The sequence below is a fragment of the Musca autumnalis genome, unplaced genomic scaffold, assembly GCF_047663935.1.
Source record: "Musca autumnalis isolate F117 unplaced genomic scaffold, ASM4766393v1 scaffold_4, whole genome shotgun sequence".
NCBI lineage: Eukaryota > Metazoa > Arthropoda > Insecta > Diptera > Muscidae > Musca > Musca autumnalis.
In genome coordinates, this window is record NW_027411977.1 from 4,018,794 (window position 1) to 4,039,493 (window position 20,700).

The 20,700-nt window shown below is 35.0% G+C and overlaps 1 protein-coding gene across 8 annotated transcripts in view; it reads left to right on the forward strand.

Annotated features, from left to right (window-relative positions):
* Window positions 1-20,700, forward strand: part of Rbp6 (RNA-binding protein 6) — a 965,414-nt gene that overhangs the window by 324,878 nt on the left and 619,836 nt on the right. For all 8 annotated transcript variants that reach the window (XM_073984491.1, XM_073984486.1, XM_073984492.1 and 5 more), the window contains exon 4: window positions 10,376-10,457. In XM_073984491.1, coding sequence (XP_073840592.1) covers window positions 10,376-10,457 — 82 coding nt within the window. The remainder of the gene's footprint in view (window positions 1-10,375; window positions 10,458-20,700) is intronic.

The window sequence follows — 20,700 nt, forward strand, 5'->3', positions numbered from 1 at the left end:
CAAAAAAATTATACATATATAAAAACATGTTTTTGTAAATTATATGAAAGTACTCATTAACAGCTTCCCGATTCATAATAACTTTGGTCTCACTTCTGTATATTTATGCAGCGACGCAATACAACAAAAATTGTATATTTTACAGCACAAAGTCTGTTTTATTTTTACATAAAAAAGTATCAACTTTGGTACTGCGCCAATCAACGAATACTAACGTTATTTACAAAAACTAATTATTTTCAAATGACTTGATGAAACTTCAAAAATAGGGTTTTGGCCAAAAATTTCCTGATTGAAACCTATGTGCAACGTTACGGGTGTTTGTATTTCATTCCTTGTAGACATTTCGTAAATCAGTTTAAGTTTTCGTCTTATAATCCGATGGCATTTCTTTTGGTCCTTACTACAACAACAACATTTTTTTTCATGTTGAAGTCCATACTTCAAATAAAAAGATGCCCTTCAGTCATGATTGGTTGGTCAAAATTTGGACATCGAAATTTTCACATAATGTTTATGGAGTATTGTTGTAATTTTTAGGTTGATCGTTATGTAAGAGTAGATTTCCTCCCACATCGATCTCGTGATTTATCTTATCTACGTATCTCAAAATAGTATTGCCACACTCCCACAGTTGGCCTACGGATGCCGAGTCGTCCTATAAACACTTTTTGTTTTTCCTCCGCAGCAGAACATTCCAGGTTCTATTATAAATTCCTTGCGTGTTACGTTCTTCGTGTGAGAACCTTAACATGGTTTTAATCAACTCTAGGTTATTCACTTAAATACAATACTTAATGAAACTGATGATAACGGTTTAAGCTTCAGTGCTTCTAAATGTAAATGTTTGAAATCTCTGAAATTAGATGATACGCATACACCTTTCTTTTCCTTGGCGGAGTCTTTATGCCCTACGATTTCATAGTGTCTTAATTTGTCATGGCCTTTGCCTTGAGAAAGTGTTAATTTAAAGATTTCCATTGCCCAATTGATCAACGGTAAGATGTATCCACAGGTTCCCCTCCCATATCCTTTTACGGACACTCCAATTAAATGTGAAAAATGTACGGACATTTGCTTTCGTCTTATCCCATGCACACACGCACTCACACACATGGACATGCTTAGATTTAAATTGTTTGCAGACCTGTTGACCACCTTGGGGATTTGGCCCGTGTCCTTCTGCTGAAATGCTCATCCACAACAGCAAAGTGTGTCTCATTAGTGTTTTAAGACGAAACTAAAATAAATAATACAGCCATTCAAAGTGTGATGTACACCCATACACACATGTACACCCAACACACATGAACGGATGGATTCTCGTCTATTGGCAAATAAGAAAAAACATTGACACTAATCCTTAAGACAAAGTATGTTGCTGCCGCTCAGACACACATTCAACTCCCACTAGACTTGAAAGAAATCTCAGAGCTAACAAGCAAAACCAAAGGATACCGACCGAGGATGGGGATGAGTGCGGAGTATGATGTGTCCAGACTCTGGGTTCTCATTTGGGTGCACTTAACACTTTGGATAAGTTGAAATGTCCGTAATAAGAAACGTGTAAAGAGTATAAACAAATTCAACTCCTTGCAAACAACTGCTTCGGGTTCCATGCAGATGGGATGGTGTTGTTGAAATAAGAAGCAGTGCCAATAAGATGGATTGCCCAGCCAACTATTGATGGTAAACAAACACCCATCGTTGCCTACAGCTATGAATTTGATCGATTCTCATATAAAATAAAACATAGAATATATTTAGGAAACGGATTCTCATATAAATCCAACTTCAAACACTATTTTAAAAACTTTTCAACAATGTGAATAAACACTTTGCCCAAAGAGGCAGTAGCAGACCCATAGCACACACCAAATAACTTTCAAAGGGATTTGCTATGCAATATGGTGACTATTAGTGCTGGTGGACGGAGAATGTTATTGCCAGAATGGAATAATAAAATCAAACAAATTGCAAAAAATCGTATGTGTAATAAAATATCCTTCGAAATGAAGCGAATAAAAGTAATAAACAAATATTGAATTTTTTCGTCTACTTCTTCATTTACTGCTCTTTTACCTCTTTATTTGGCGTTCGAGAATAAGTATTAAATCAAACACTGACATTTGTAAGTAATAATGAAACTACTTTTCATCCAGTATCGGAAGGGGGTGTCGAAGGGACGCTTCTGTTCCACGAACATCTAAATTGAGAATAAAAAACTGAAAACGAAAGGTGCCAATAACATCTGCTTTAGTATTCAAAAGATTAACATCTGACGATTGCAAGACTGGTCGAGATGGAAAGAGAGGCAAGGAAAGGTAAAGAAATTTGAGATTTTATTTTAAATGCCAATGAAGACGACATTCACACATCAAATCCTACGATATCAGGTGTTACGAAAACACACAACAAAACAGGGAGAAAAAATATAAATTTTAATATTGACGTATTTACACCAACAGCAGATGATTCAATGATTGACATTTGTGCTTCTTGTGCTGACTAGCAAAGCAAATAAATTATGAAACAAAACAAACAGAAAAGAAAATTTGTCCATATTACAACATAAATATTGAATATTATTTGTCACTGCGATATGTTGCTCAACAGAGAAATGTAATAATTTGGGGGGAGCGGAATCTGAAACGACTACATGTGAGGGGAGGTGTCAGTATTCAAATATTTTGTTAAACGTTAAGATATTGAAAAATTGTATATTTCATTAGAATTTTAATGCGTAAAAAAGTAAAACAAAAAACATAGAATCATCATCGTTTATCACGGTGCTCTTGAAACAATTTTAAATGGAAGGTGCTTACACCTTGGAAGTTTTTGCGGATTCTGAAACTACAATGTTCATAGATGAGAAAATTCAAAAAAAAAAAAAAAAATCGCCGGAGCGCTTTTTAAATAAATCGCGATTTAAGTTGACATATTTAGGGGTTGTTTAGGTTTTCACGATTTTGCTTAGAAACCGCAAGTCCTATCAAAATGGGACTAAAAAAAATGTTGTAGCTAAGAAAATTCTCTACAAGATCGACCTTTATGATATTTTCGTAGGTTTTACCATTTTTCAGATATTGGAGTTCAAATTGGGACAATGCATTGACTGTATCGCCGCCTTATAAAACAATGTCATGAAGGGTGCGCCTTAACTAACTTTTGATGAAAACCGCTTACGCAGGAGAAGTTTTGGTGAATTCTGAAACAGCAATGTTCATAGATGAGAAAAATCCAAAAACAAGAAAAAATCGCTGTAGGGATTTTTAAATAAATCGCGGTCAAAATTCACATTTTGAGGTGTTTTTTTGGTTTTCACGATTTTGCTTGGAAACCGCAAGTCCAATCGAAATGGAGCTAAAGAAAATGTTGTAGCTGTGAAAATTCTCTAGAGGATTGACCTTTATCATTTGTTTCCAGCCTGTACCAGTTTTGAGATAAAGAAGCTCAGTTTACATTACATTTTACATTTTTAGGTTTTTTGTTAGGGTTTCGCGATTTTGCTTGAAATCGGTAAGTCTTATCGATGTGGGACCTGAGAAAATCTTAAAGCTGTGAAAATTCTCAACAAGACTGGCTTAAGTATCTTTTCCTAAGTTGTACCATTTTTTTAGATTTATAAGTTTAAGTTGGGAATTTGCAGTCATGACATTGTTTTATAAGGGGGCGATACAGAATTGAATTGAATTTGAATTGTCCCAATTTGAACTTCAATATCTCAAAAACGGTAAAACCGACGATAATACCATAAATGTCAATCGTGGTATATTATACGCAGATGATTCCTTATTATATGCGCATGCAGAATCTCCTTTCGTTGCTCTATCCAAGGTTCAGCGACATCTGTCATTAGTTAACGATTTCTATGTTTCCTGGGGTATAAAAATTAACGTTGGGAAATGTGAGGCATTATGCCTTAGAAATGCGTCCGGCAAATGTGCTAGATTTGTTGTTCCGGAAAGCAAGTTGTTGAAGCTAGTTTTAAATGGAAACGAAATTCCATTTAAAGACAATTTCAAGTATTTAGGAGTCAATTTTAATAAGTTGGTGAAATTTAACGAACACGCTCGATTAATGCTTCGGAGAGCTAATAAAGTGTAGGGGTCGTTGTCAGTAATTTTGTGTAACAGATCTACTCCTACTGCGACAAAAATTTTAATATATAAGACATGTATACGTCCAATTTTGATGTACGCTATTCCAATTTGGTTCAGCGTTTCTCCTACGGTGATTCGGGAGTTTGAGATATGTGAAAGAAAGGTGCTCAGGCAGTGTTTGAATAAGAATTACCAGAATCCAACAGAAAGATATTCCAATTTGCATATTTGTTCGGAATCTTCCATTATACCTATTGGTTTGTATGCTCTAAATCTTCTTAAGCGGTTTGTTGAGACATTGTCAAACCACGAAAACAGTTTAGGTAAAGACGTCTATATTAATCAACGAGAATTTGGCTGGTCAGATGTGTATTATCTGTCACCTGTTGGTGTTTCAAGAGAAAACATTCCACATGAATTTGACTATTCGGCTTCGCTTTCGTCAGATTTTTACTCCCTTTCAACCCCTAACACTCACAGAGGTTAGCAAATTAATATATATATATATATATATATATATATATATATATATATATATATATATATATATATATATATATATATATATATATATATATATATATATATTGTTATATTGTTATCTATATATATAAAAATGGTGTAAAAAATGTATAGTAATTCATAAAATGAGAACCGCTAGGCCGATTTCTGTAAAATTTTTTGTCAGTTATTCGCATTTTCGAGGAGAAGGTCTTTACGGAAGAAAATTTTGGAAAATCCCTCTGGAAAAGTCGGAAAATTGAAAAAATCGAAAATTGAGTTTTTGTATCAAATTTTATTCCTTAATAGCGAGACGAAGTTCGCCGGGTCCGCTAGTTATACCCTCAGCCTTTAGGCTATGAAGGGTATATACACTTTCATACGGGCAAAATGTGCCTCATCGAAATAATGGTTTTAGACCCCAAGTATGTTTGGACGAAATGTGTTTCAGACAATTTGGAGTCGATTGAGCAATGTCCGTCCGTCTGTCTGTCTGTCTGTCTGTCTGGCTGGCTGGAGCGCACGATAACTCTCGAAGGGATGAACCGATTCGGTTCAAATTTTGGCTTTCGTAATATTTTGTCCAAACTTAGTTTAAGTTCGAAGATGAGCTATATCGGTCCACTCCTTCCGGTACCTCCCCCACAAAAATTCGAAAATGTTCGGAAAATTTGTACGCACGATAACTCTTGAAGGGTGTAACCGATTTGGTCCATACATTGCCCATCGTGGAGCGTGTACCAGACTTAGATCAGGTTTTAATATGGACTCAATCGGTCCACTCCGTCGGGTACCTCCCACACAAAATTTTGGAAAAGTTCAGTTTAGGAACATCTCTCGAATCGCTTTGATTTTTGCTTTAGCAACTTGTATTCACTGCCCTCCATACGACGGTATAAGTTTCATCAGGGGCAAGTCCACACTTCCTGAGAAAATAGCCTGAAAGTTGCAAAAAACCCCTATGACACCGTGTGAGGAGGTTGGAGGGCAAAATAACTCTCGAACAGGTCTGCCGATTCGGTCCAAAGTTTGGCCTTAGTAATATTTTGTCCAAACATAGTTCAAGTTCGAAGATAAGCCATATCGGTCCACTCCTTCAGGTACCTCCCCCACAAAAGTTCAAAAATGTTCGGAAAAATTGTGCGCATGCTAACTATATATGGGCCGATTTGGTACATACTTTGCACATCGTGAAACTTCTACCAGACTTAGATGAGGTTCCAATATGGACACAATCGGTCCAAACCTTCTGGTACCTCCCACAAAAAATTGTTTTTTGTTGCAACAACTTGTGTTCACTGTCCCTTATACGACGGTACAAGTTTTATCAGGGGCAAGTCCATACTTCTTGAGAAAATAGCCTGAAAGTTGCAAAAAGAACCCTATTACACCGTGTGTTGTGGTTGGAGCGCAAGATAACTCTCTAACGGATCTGCCGATTTGGTCCAAAATTTGGCCTTCGTAATATTTTGACCAAACTTAGTTTAAAATCGAAGGTAACCCATATCAGTCTACTCTTCCAGGTTCCTCTCCCACAAAAGTTCAAAAATGTTCGGAAAAATTGTGCGCACGATAACTTTTGATGGGAGTGACCGCTTTGATCCATACTTTACACATCCTAATATATCTACCAGGTATAGATTAGGTTCCAATATGGACTATATTTTTCCACTCCTTCGAGTACGTCCCACACAAAATTTTTAGTTAATTTTTAAACCTGCTCTCGAATCACTTTGATTTTTGTTCAAGCAACTTCCATTAGCTCCCTCAATTACGACGGTAGAAGTTTTATCGGGCGTAAGTCCATACTTCTTGAGAAAACAGCCCAAATGTTGTAAAAACCCCTATGGCACCATATGTAGTGTATGGAGAGCACGATAACTAACGAACTAATCAACCGATTTGGTCCAAAATTTGGCCTTCGTAATTTTTTATCCAAACTTAGTTTCAGTTTGAAGATGAGAAATACCGGTCCACAACTTCCCCTCAATATTTGAAAAATGTTACTACACTTTGGGTCTCCTAATATATTGTCCAAGTTTAGTTTTACTTTTAAAATGATCCATATCGGTTCTCTCCTTAGGGTACCTCAACCACAAAACTTCAACATGTGTGTCTAAGTGCAGCTTAGGGTCTGTTCGAAGATCCTTGGGAAATGTATACCGATGCTGTTCGTTGTCGTCCTGTTTAAAGCGATATTATGTTTTCCGTGGACAAGTCCACGCTTCCTGGCATACTGGTCCAAAATTTATACGATGATCCACTGAAATGACTAGTGGGAGCGATATCTATCGAACAAATTTGACTCCCAAAATAAGATACACGTCCATAAGGGACCAAGTCGGTCCATAATGGACCAAGTAGGTCTATTCTTTAAGTTCCTTCTCTTTTGAACTTTAATCCTAATCCACATTTTTGACGAATGTCCAAAAAGGGCCACAAAATTCTGTAAAGACTCCAAATACATTCGATCTGTCCGTAGATGAAAGTTTAAATTCAAAGCCGACTGATATTTTTTACTTGTTTAATTTAAATGTTTTTAATGCAAAGTTTAGCGGGCTAGTAGCGCGATTCTCTAACACATTTTTGGAGTTACCGACATATATCGGCATAATTAAAATGCTTATAATTTCTGTACTTATCGTATTTTCGGTAAGTTAGCGACCAAGGAAAAGTAGTCGAATGTTCTACCGATACCATGAGTACTGTCACCTTTTATTTGAACTTTTCATTCATAATTTTGGCTTTTAATTAAACCTATTATTGTCGTCTCGTTGACAACAAACAAAAGGCTTTCTAAACCATTCTGAGGCGAAACATTAAAGCAAATATTTGCCTTTCACTTTTAATTTTGGCCAAAGACAGCCGTGATTGAAAGTGTTGCCAGCATCTTTGTATCGAGAAAAATATTACATGATTTTTCTATTGATGTTAAAAAATTCTACCATTTAATAACTATGCTATCGGTATAAAATATTTGATTTTAACTAAACGTTGATTCATAGTCCCTGTAAAAGGCTGCATTAATTTAAATAGTTATTTATTATTTATTTTCTCTTTAACTTCAAAGAGACTCTCTTCACTATATATTCATAAAAATTTCGTAACATTTGTTCAAAAAACGTAACGAAATTTCTGATTAAAAATTAACCTCAAATTATTCTATTTGTTGTTAGACACTTCCGTAAGTCACGAAACACACAGTGAACCCCAATATTAGTGGCATTACATGCATGCATAAGGAAGAGCAGTTACTTCGTGAAGGAAGAGACGTAGAAGGGTTGAAAGAACAAGTCAACCACACGTGTTGTAAATAAATCCTAACACATGTCAACCACCATTAATCCACCCACTTTGGTACAAGACACAAAACCTGTTTCCGATTTGATCTCCCCTACCCCTTGTTGGTATAACTCATACCGTTGTTAATCCTTTTAGCTGCTAGTATGCGTGCATGACCATTTAGTTGTGTGCATGTATGTGACGCCTCTAAATGGGAAATCAACAAAACAATCAATTACTTGCAGAACAAGTAGAGCGAGTTATAAGCACCCCTGCCCAGCCATCCCCTTGCACATTTCAAATGTGCCTAAATGGCAATGACATTCTGTTATGCAAAGTTATTGCTGTTGTTGTTGTTGTATGGTGTTGTTTTAATTTTTATAATGTCAATTTGTAATGACATGTTTTTATTACGCTAACCACTAACAATGAAATCAAACATAGCTACTCACATGCACATGCATAAATTGTCGTGGCAGTATGTATAGGGTGGTTGCTGTAGAGAAAGGTCCCATTTTCATTCTGAAGGCCCTAATCATACTTATATTACAAAATTCAGTTAGATTTATATGTAATTTAAAAACATTTCTTAAGTCGGCCCCAAACTCCTTATTGATTTCTGTTTCATTTCAATTTCATTTTTTCGGACTTTTACAAACTCCTGGGCTGGTCTTCTCTGTAACGAACTCCCCTATAACCCAAATTATGCTCTTTATAAAGAAGTTTCTCCACAGCGTGTAAATTGTTAGTCCCCTACAGCTGCGTTGTAGAGAAATTCGGCTGTACTTTATACAAAAGGCCCCCTCCATAAAACCTCCAATGCCCACACTAGTAAAGCAGTCGGAGTGTTGGTTTCGTCTGCTGTGCCAAAGTCATGAGAACATAGTGTTACCATAAATAGTGACACTGGCGATTTTTGTGTCATTTGGCAGTTGAGTTGGTTGACTTTTAGTCGCGTGTTTTGTCGTTGGTTTACTCGCTCGCTTGTTCGGTCATGTTTTAATTTATTATGCTTAAACTGTCATAAGCATATAAATCGTTTTTATTATTGCACATAATTATCATTTTAAAAGTTAAATCACGCGACTCCGTACATATAACAATGCCAACAACAAAAGCAAGAAAACACTAATACGAAGTGAACCATATGGCAACGATATAGGAATGTCCATAATAAAAATACCAGAAGCTTCAATGGCGTAGGATAAATGCGCTACAATGGGGTGGGTAGGGGTTTTTACTGTTTTAATGGGGAATGATAAGCCTTAAGAAAAAACCTTCAGGAGTTATGTCAACCTAATCACATAATTTTTGGTTGTGTAATGAAACTAAAATTATTAACATTTCGGTTAAAAATGTGGAACTTCTTTCATTTTATGACGCACATTGATGGTGACCTCCTTCCGAACTGCGTATCGAACATATTACTATTCTACTTGTACGGAAGTTGGAAATAAGGAAATATAAGTTAATATTGCGCTCTGAAGTTCAGTCAGCATTGAAAAGTTACAATTTCCAACCGCCGACTCACACACGCCTATCAACAATCATTTTGTATGTATGTTCATATTTACTTTAAATGCTAAAGATGTTTTAAACGTCAGTGTTTGTGCAAGCAATTGTAAAGTTTGTCTTTAAGTGTACAGTTTAGTAACCCCTCCTTGCAGTCATTATTTTAAACAAATTTCCGCTCCTTTACAACTTTAATAAAAAAAGAAAACTGCACTACTGACTCCCATTGAAGTCCCCTTTGGCAATGCAACCAGTGGTTTTTAATGGATGTGTTTTTTTCGGTCACTTGCTATGATGGCTAAACTTACAAAGTGCCGTTATGATTTCAATGGCACACTGTGTAGAGGGTCTACATCCCTAAGCGACTGCTATACAATTTGAATTGGCGACCAGTGGAGAAGAAAACACTGCTTCGCGTACAATAAAGGCACGCGTTGCGTTTGTTTTTATTGAATTTTTATTGTACACTCGTTAAGATTTATGATGTATTATTTTAGCCATCGCAATGGCTATGGCTTATTTGGAATTCTTTTTGTTTTTTTTTTTTTTGCTGCATGGAGTCTAGCTACTGATTGGGGGGAATTAGTGATGGATATTTTGCCAAGAACCAATTATTGTTGTGTGTGGTAGAGAATAGTGAATCTCATAATTGTTGCGTGTTGAGAATGAATGCATTTTTAGCGAAAGATTGACATTAGTTGGCTGAGATTGCCTCCATTAAAAAAAGCGCCATTGTCACCAGATGTAGACATTTTGGTTTTGGGCGACTTGTCATGTGCATTGCCAGATGTTAAAGTCTTCAAATAAATCTATTGCATGAAATCGAAATTTCAAAAGATGTTCCAAAAATGAGAACAAAATATGAAATTAATTTATTTAATGGTGCACTTATATGTTTTTATTTTTATTCATTCTTCATACAGACATCGTGAATTTTCACTAACGTAATTTTCTTGGTTTTGCTTATTTCATTGCAGAGAGTTTAAAAGACTATTTTAGCCGTTTTGGTGCAATTTCCGAGGCTATGGTTATGAAAGATCCTGCGACGAGAAGATCGAGGTATGTATCTTTGTATTATCTCAATTTTAATTAATGTTAAATGTGTATGTTTAGTTACCAATTACACCATAAAAAGCTTATATCCTAAGGTTTTCTGTGCTATTCCAAATTACACAAAATTATTAATTGATTGACTGTACTTGAGCTTTTGATGAAGTTAGAGTTTATCGTCAGGTGGGCATGGTTGTTATGAGTTAACGTGCTATTGGATATTTCAGGGACGCCAAAGAATCGCTTGGTCGATTCGATCGACCCAGGGCTCGCGCATTTACTACAAGACACGGGGACATGGATCAGCTAAATTGTCCCCAACTGACTGTCTGTACATTCCGATATGCTGCTTCTGTGGGATTGAAAATAAATATGAACATACATACATATATACATAAAAGATGTCTGATAAAAATAACAGTTATTTTATTTATTCATCAAAAATTATATTGTCCACTTTCAAGGACCCAATAGGACCTCCATTTTTTTCCTATTTATACAAGATCTGAAGTGTTGAAGTTTTTTTCATGTGTCTGGAGTAAACTTAAACATTCATTTGTATTAAAATCAGATTTATATAAGAATTATACATCAAAATCCAAATAAAGTCAAAATCTCAAGATAAATATTTGGCTAATTTGAATAGAACCCCCCTTTCAAACTTTGGTGTACAGAAACATTTTATTGGAATACCGATGTATATTCACTCTATATTGAAAACGAAGTACTTTCAGTAATATTCAATATAAGTATATCCCTCCTGAATAAGAAAACATCCGTGTATCATGCTTTGACAAGGATTCTTTTTATAAGCAAGTGTAAGTTAATTTCTGAAAGCGTGCTGTCTACTAGAGTCCTAGGTTTTACGCATAAGCCTTTCCCATACATTTTAGAGAATATTTACTGTAGAATATTTCGGCCCCTTCAGGATATACGCATTTCTTCTCAAAAATTTAAGTTTTGATGACTCGAATATACTACTTTTTATCTGTATGTTTTATGTCTGTTATATATGTTTGTAATATCAGTCAGCTGTGTTGAGTTCAGTCACAGACCCAAAAAATAATCACTATAATTATGCCGTATATATATATATATATATATATATATATATATATATATATATATATATATATATATATAGATTTTGTATCACGAGTTTGCTTTAAAATATGTGGAATCTGCAGGTACCGTAATGTGGGGATATACCAAATCATCGACATATACCAACAAGTTTTAGTAAGCAAATTTCTCATTCATAGAGAACTCGAAATATTAAATTTCGTTAAATTAAGTGTAGAAGAAATTTAAGAAAAAGTTTGAAAATTATCTTGAGCACTAGCTATTTTTTAACTGCAAGATGTGCAACATTTGGACCAATCAGAAACTATCTACGTGAGTTATCATCTGGATTTGACATTTTAGTTGGTGCCAACAGGGTTTCATGGACCATTATCTCGGGAAGTATGGACTTACCCAGTACCGTCGTAAAGCGTAAAAACGATACGAGAGGAGATCTTAATCCAATCCATGTGGTGGTACCATATGGTACCACTTGTAAAGCTTGTAGTCGTTTACTCTATAGAATAACAAATCCACAAATTGAACCTATTTATATTAATATTAGTATTTATATGACTGTAAAAGAGTCCCGCTATGGATTTGTTCTTATGTTTCGGTCACTCAAGGATTGCAAGGATTGCGGTAAACATCACTTTTCCGAATTTTGTGTGGGAGGTACCCGAAGGTGTGGGCCGATATAGTCCATATTCGAACCCGATCTATGTATATCTGGAACGAATAATACATGAAAAGTGAAAAGTTTAGACCAAATCGATTGCTCCCTTCGAAAGTTATCGTTCACACAATTTTACTTAAAATTGTTTAACTGTTGTGTGGAGCTACCCAAAGGGGTGACCAATATGGTCCATCCTCGAGCTTAAACTAATGTTGGGCAAAATATTTCGAAGTGCAAAATTTGGTTCGAATCGGTTGTTCCGTTAGACAAGCCAGACAGACGGACGCACAGGGCATAATCGACTCGAAATGGTCTGAAACGAATTTTCGAGAGGCAAATTTTTTGGTCATATCCAAGTGTATATACCCTCGTTAGCCTAAGGGCTGAGGGTATTAAAATGTGAAAATCGAACATTCGTAACTGACTAAATTTGAAGATAATGTTTTTTATCAGACCTCTTATGTATTATGCTGTACAAATTTGAGACCAAATCAATTACCCTTTTACAGTTTCTCGTACACACCACTCACACATGGCTAAATCAATTACCTAATTTGGGTGTATTAATACATACTCCCATTGTTTTCATTTGATGTATAAATATGAATTATTGTGCCGATCGGTTAGCGAAAACACATGGCAATGAAGGCAAATGTTCAAATGTAAAAAATTCCGCCATGATTGGATAATTTTACTCTTTTAGTTCACAAAATACCAAAAATCGGTTGAACGTATATGAATAGTCCAGCTATTATATACATAAATAATGGACTGGTAATATATTCATATCCATTGGACTATAAATGTGGCCTAAATACTGAATTCCATAAATCCGCTGATATGCCGTACAATAAAAATGGGTTCGGCGCCACTTCTTATCGCTAACAACCAATATTTGTTTAGGTTTGGGGGTTATTTAAATAAATTTTGCCTTTGTTTCCTTATTTGTTCCTCATGGGAGCATAGGGCTTCTACGATAGAATTCCATCTGATTCTATCATTACATATCACAGTGGTGGCACTTACATGGGAATGTGTGACAAAAATACTTCTAGATGATATATCGAACTGAAATTTTTAACAGTTGGTCCTCGGGGGCTAAAAACACTGTAACAAAAATATTGGAGTCCTAGGTGCAAAATTTCGCGTGGTTCCCATGTAGCGTGGCATACTGAATTGAAGTATTTTACTGTTGCCAACATATTGTTTAACCGAATTCGCTGTAATCCGGTGCTAGGAGTTGTTATTGCATTGTAAACCTCTCCGCGAGAAACTGTCAGTATTGGTCCATGATTTGCTAAACCCCCATATATAATTTCTATCTCGATTTTATGTATTTTACAGACATTTAACAAATTCTAAATGGATTAGGCTTTAATAGTTAACTCAGAGTTTAGAACAGGATTTTATAAATATATGTGACATTGGTCCATTTTTTTCTGTACTTTATAAGATTTAATCTCCTTTTTTCTGCAGAATTACCCGTAATAAAGTAAAATTTCCACGTTTTGACGTGTTGCAACATTAGGGTGTCCCAAACAAGAAAAAATATTTATTAAAGTGTATACCCCCAAAACCTTTTATTTTTCAGAGCGGCTCCAAGTTACCATGTTAAAACAAATCGCTAATAGCACAAAAACATTATATTGAACATAAATATAATAAAGGATAACAAAAATAATTTTAAAAATTCAAAAAAATATGAATTCAGCAACTAAAAAAGTTAAACTTATGGCCATAACTGTCAAAACCGCAAATTTCAGCAAAAAGTCTATACAGTTTTGAAATCTACAGGAGCTAGGCTTCAATTTGGTACTAGTGGCCACTCTTGCGAATTTGTGGAAAGTGACTAAAAGTTTAAGGAAATCCATACATCTATATTAAATAATTTCGTTATTACCAATATTATAACGAAAATATTTGGTAAACCATGCAGTTTAGAGGAATTTTCATAACTAGAAAAATGAAGCTTAGTAAATGATTCAACTTAAGTTAAGGCGTTAAAAATAGTCCTTTGTTTCATAAATTCGCTTAGAATATAACTATTCTTTCTCATTTTTAAATACATTTTTTCTTCAAAATTAGTCATGTTTGTAAGGCGTTTTCTCCTTAAGAACCGCGAAAAATGGAAAAAATAAGTTGAGTTTCGAAAAATTTGGAATATTTTGTAGCTATTTGCACTTTTAAATTTTTATGAATTTTTTGATTTTTGTCGTTGGGCGCATCCACTGTGCATATGGGATATTGTTCTGAGTAAAAATTAAAAGTAAAATAATATAACTTCTTTAATATTGGTCCAAATAGTTTTTTATCAGGTCAGCGATTTTATATCCTACTCCTCAATGTTTGTTTTCCTAAAAATTCATGCAACGCCGCGAAATATTCGCCATTGGGGTATACCAAAATTCTTGTCTCGACGAGATAAAGCGATTTAGCGGTGTGTGTAAGTCCGTCCGTCCATTAACAATTGTAATCAAGCTACATGCCGCAATTAAGGATCGATCGCCACGAAATTTTGGTGATGATCATGACATATTTAGAGGGTGAAATGGACCAAAAACAAAATTGTATCCGATTTTGTAGCTGCTCTGTAGGTCGCTATAGTAGTCTGATCAGCGCTTATTTTAAAGGAAGGTTTGAGCTTATGACAGGGAAGAAACATGCAATTTAATATGATAATCAGATAGTAATTAGCGGGTATAATTGACAGAAACTTTTATGAGACAATTGGTAAATAACAAGAAGTCAACTGATTTGACAAACAATAAGTTTGACGGATAAGATTTAATTAAACAATTGGAGGTTGTTTCCAAACCATTAATTAACGGCTGGTCGTCCACATAGTGTTCCTCCTACTCCGTGGATGCGCCGCTTTTTGCTGGGATTTGATACCTTGGAAAAAACAATCACCACAAACTATAAAATAAGTTATTTTACAAAATAAATAATTTTCCATAATTTAGTTAGTTATCTCTTCTCTTTTTTATTTTGTAATTATTTTAATAACCAAAAGTTTGTTTATGTTTTTGCCAGGAATTGCAAAGTCCGCCACAAAACATTCGAATTTAAATCAACTCTCTCACAATTCTCTCCAAATTCGCTCTATTTTACAGTACAAGTTTGTTATCGAACAGCATTTTGTAAAAAATTGTAAAAATTTGTTCAAACTTTTGGATTGTCGTACACACCTTATGTTGATGTATGTACGTGGTCAGATAAAAAAGTTTTATTATTGTACTCAGTTTTGTTAGTGTACTCATAACCACGCTAGGGTTCGCAGTTATAGTTTAATGCTGACAAATTTTTGCACGAGGTAGGTGTTTTGGTCAATGAAGATGCCAATAATTTTGGATAATGATCGGATAGTATTAAGCGGGTAAAATTGATCATATCTTTCGTGAGAAAAATGTCCAAATTTAATTTTTGGTCCGTATTTTAATTGTTAGGGGACATATTCCTGCATTTTACGAAAAAGAAGCTTGATCTCTCCTTTGATGAAAATTATATCAATGTAGCGGTTAGATAACTGACTGCACTTTTCTCTAATATATAAATGGGTTCTGTTATTGTTTTCTTTGTTTAGAACTACATTTACATTAAAGAATTTGGCAAATTAGGAAATCCCAGTTTTTAAATTGATGCAAATTACAGTGATTTACGGTGTCCTGATAATTGAAAGCTATTTCTAAATGTCTGTTAATATCCCAGCAAAATTTGAAGGAAGCGGTTCCATGCGATGACGTTATTTCATGTCATCTTTGCATTGGTTCAAACGAAGTCGTGAAAGATCCGATATTTTCATTAGGATTTGAACCAATACAAAGGAAGTCGTTAAAGATCCGATATTTTCATTAGCATTTGAACCCATGCAAAGGAAGTCGTGAAAGATCCGATCTTTTCATCAGCATTTGAACCCATTCCACCGATCCAATAGAGATGAATTTTGTGTTTTTATTTAAACAAATTTTTTCTAAATATATAAGATTAATTATTTACAATAGGAGACTCGAAATCACAAACAACGTTGTTAAAACTCTCGTCGTAATGATAATGTCACTGCAAAGGGTTGGTTAAAATGACATGCCAAAGCATTGGTGGAAATGACATGTAAAAGCTTTGGTGAAAATGGCATGTCAAAACATTGGTGTAAATGACATGCTTTGGATCCAAAAATGAATAGCATCTTTTGGGGTCCACGCTCATACAAAATTCATCGATGAAGATCCCAGCATCATGTCATCTTTTGCATTGGTTCAAAGGAAGTCGTGGAAGATCCGATCTTTTCATTAGGATTTGAACCAATGCAAAGGAAGTCGTGAAAGATCCGATCTTTTCATCAGCATTTGTACCCATTCCATCGATCCAATAGAGATGATGTTTGTGTTTTTATTTACACACCTGTTTATTTTCATTTTGGTATGTTCCAGTACTGCAAAAATCTACTAATTTTTACTATTTTTTCCGATAACATAAAGAAAAAATTGTTATCGTAGTAAAAATAAGTAGATTCTTGCAGTTTCTGGAACAGACCAAAGTTGTTAGAACTGTCGTCGTGATGTTGTCTTACATTTCCTGCATATCAAACAACTAAAGTATAGTACACATTGACAAGCAAAACTGACAGTCATCGAGGTCTATTTCGTGAATATCAAAGCCTAACTGAAAAATTTCTTTTGTAATATCTAAATAATACCGTATATATTGTATTTAAAAGGTTTTTCGCTAAATAAAAGTTGTTATTTGCAGGAAAAATTTCCTAAAAGTACGTTGGCTGTCATTTTTGATTGATAGTTTGTACTCCCCTTAAAACTTCTAAACAATTGTTATTATATGAAGTCCCAACCATCGAGCTAAAGATAGAATCGGACTGCAAACATTGCTATTTTAAAAGTTCCCTTGTCTGTTCTAAATCTGACATAGAATGAAATCAATCAAATCTCGCTTCTTGGAATTTGAAAAAAGTCCGAAACGAAAAGGAACAAGAATCTGAAAATAAAGAAGAAACTACTTTTGGAAAGAAACAATTAAAAATAAATTAATTAAGCATAAATTGTATTTTCCTGAAAAAGTCTCTCCTCCCCGTTCGTTACATTTTGTTTTTAGAGATCCCTAAAGCAAGCCGGGTTGTAGATCCCTACATATTTTCGTCACTAAACAAAAGAGTATAAATTTCCAAAATGTTGTTATAAAATAACAAAATTATAAAATAAAGTAATTACGAAATAATTTACGAAATAAAAATACTTAAAGGAGTGCATTTGGAGTCCATGTCGAAATCTGAACTGGTGATGGGAAGATAATTGAAAAAACCTTTTGTAAGATGAAAGAATATCAGTTGCGGAGAACGGAGGAAGTAATCTTTTGCGTTGCATCGGTGGTGATTACATTGCAATTTTGGATGTAAACTTTTGAAAAACTAAACTGATAAATTAATTGTAGTTATTTCATGAATTCGTTTGAATTAATAAAGAGTTTTGTTTTTCATGAAAACCCTATTTCAATACAGCATTTCCATTTTCCAAACAATATGAAAATTTCATGCCAAGAGGTTGGTGAAAATGACATGCCAAAGCATTGGTTAAAATGACATGTCAAAGCATGGGTGAAAAAGACGTGTCAAAGCATTGGTGAAAATGACATGTCAAATCATTGGTGGAAATGACATGCCAAAGCATTGGTGGAAATGACATGTCAACGCATTGGTTAAAATGACATGCTTAGGATCCAGAAAAGAACGTCATCTTTTGGGGTCCACGCTCATATAAAATTCATCGATGAAGATGCTAAAAAGATGACATGCTAGATCACTTGCACCCATGATTGAATGTCATCTTTGGCATCGAACATTTTGCTGGGATGCTAAAAAGATGACATGCCAGATCACTTGCACCCATGATTGAATGGCATCTTTGGCATCGAACATTTTGCTGGGATTGTTTTTTTTAATAACATAGAGCCAGACAGGTGCGAATGTTCATTACAAAATAAGGCAAATATCACCTTACGTTTCCAGTAATGACGGCGTATATATGTGCTACATCACTGGTATCCCAGCAAAATGTTCGATGCCATTCAATCATGGGTGAAAGTGATCTGGCATGTTAATTTTTGTAGCATCTTCATCTATGAATTTTGTATGAGCGAGGACCCCAAAAGATGCTATTCATTTTTGGATCCAAAACACCAATGTTTTGACATGTCATTTTCATCAAGGCTGTGGCATGTCATTTCCACCAATGCTTTGGCATGTCATTTTCACCAACCATTTGCAATGACTTTATTATTACTACGAGAGTTTTAACAACGTTGGTTGTGATTTCGAGTCTCCGACAACATCAAACCTAATGTAAATAATTAATCTTATATATTTTGAAAAATGTGTATAAATAAAAACACAAAATTCATCTCAATTAGATCGATGGAATGGGTTCAAATGCTGATGAAAATATCGGATCTTTCACGACTTCCTTTACATGGGTTCAAATGCTGATGAAAAGATCGGAGCTTTCACGACTTCCTTTGCATTGGTTCAAATGCTAATGAAAATATCGGAAATTTCACGGCTTCGTTTGAACCAATGCAAAAGATGCCATGAAATCACGTCATCGCATGGAACCCTTTCCTTCAAATTTTGCTGAGTATGTTAAAGTGTATATCGACTTATGTGTGTATGACTGGACGGCTAAAATATGTCAAAATCATACAAAAGAAATTCCGTGACAAACTAGTGTCCAGTGGTAGTGGAGGTGGGTATAATTTTGTCGGCCCTGCCCGACTTTAATATTCTTACTTGTTTTTTACTTTTTTAACCAGCTATCTAATAAAAACTTAAAAACAAATTGCAAATTCGCGATTTAATATTAAAATCTTGTACCATTGTGCCGGTTTTAAGTGAGTATTTATAGATAATAATGATAATAATAATAATTGTTCCACAAACATCTCATAAGGGACAAGGGAGACTTCTCTCATATCAATGAGTGCACCCCGATTCATATTAGCTCAATGATATGAGACCTACAGTTTATCGCCGAGTCCGAACGGCGTGTCTAAGACACCACTTTTGTAGAGAAGTTTTACATGGCTGAAATACTCAGGAAATGTCGCCAACATTACTGAGGGGTATTTTGCCACCGTTGAAAAGTGTTTGATGTTGCCTGGCCGGGGAATCGAACCCACGACCTTCTGTGTGTAAGGCGGGTGTGCATACTATTGCACCACGGTGGCAATCAAAAATCAAAAATTTTTCTTTAACATTTGGTTGCAATATCTACCTAAAAGACCCATTATATCCCAGCAGATGCACACTCCCTAGGTTGACAAAACGTATTTTTCACCAGAACTTATATCCTGTCTTTCAATCCTTCTCAACAATTAGCTCTTGTTTTTCAATAACGTATTGACTTTAAATATTTATCTGCCCCTTATTCAAAAATCACACTACAAGATTTGTCCCTGCCTCCAGCTGTTGCATTTCGTCCGTCTCTTGTTTTTCTTTTAATTTGAAATATTTCGTTAGCACAATATTTTATAACGTTTAATATTGCTGCCACTTTTGCATATGGGTGAGACGATTGTTGTACGAAGCGTTTCTCTGGATATTGGGTGAAAAGCATTTTCACATTGTTTTTCCATTCTTGTGATACTTTTACTTCGTTCGGTGATTTATAACCATACTTTGGTACTTTTTGATCTTTTTGTGTGCTTCAACATTAAAGACAGTGAAGCGGAAAGTGTCAGAGGGTGACCTGGCGAATGAATAAATAAATGAATGAACGAACGAACGTGCAAGTATAACTCAGTGAGTGAACTGTTGTTCTGGGTGAGAAGGTGTCGGTGAAAAAGTGAATCAGCCCTCCCACCTAGCACCTGGGAAGGCCAAGACCTTTTCTTCCCCTTTTTTGTCAAGATCCAAGTAGGTGATGCCGAAGATGTACGAAATGTTAAAGTGTACATAAAGTTTTGTTTGAATTTTATTTGAAAGTTTTCTAATTTGTTATTTGTTTTCAGTATCTTCTCTCAATGCCATCAAGTGTGCAAGAGCTGTAGCATAGCAAAAAAGTAAAGAAATTGTTGCGTTACCGGGCGTCTTAGCTTACCTTAGCTCTTGTTTTTTCTGTAATTTGTTGAGCTGTTGTTGTAGAATTTATTCTTCTGGGAAGATATTGGTGTGCGTGTGTGTGTAAATGCTGCATCAGCTTTCGTGCCATTGGCTGTGATGTTGATGCTGGTGTTGTTGTTATTGCTTAAACATTTATTACTTTCCTCAAGTTAAAGTGAAAAAATTTCCATAAACATTCTTTTAAGCGACATCAAGTTTCTCTTATTAAATTGTACTGCTGCAATCATTTTATTCTCCCGACGAACACTGCGGAACATTTGTTACCAGCCATATTCATTCACCCCCATACGCACACTCTTAGAGTTTAGCTTAGTCTTATAATCTTATGGTGTGCTTGAGGGGGAGTTATCATTGATTTTTTTCGTGTACCTCAATACCTAGTGTCCCTTGAG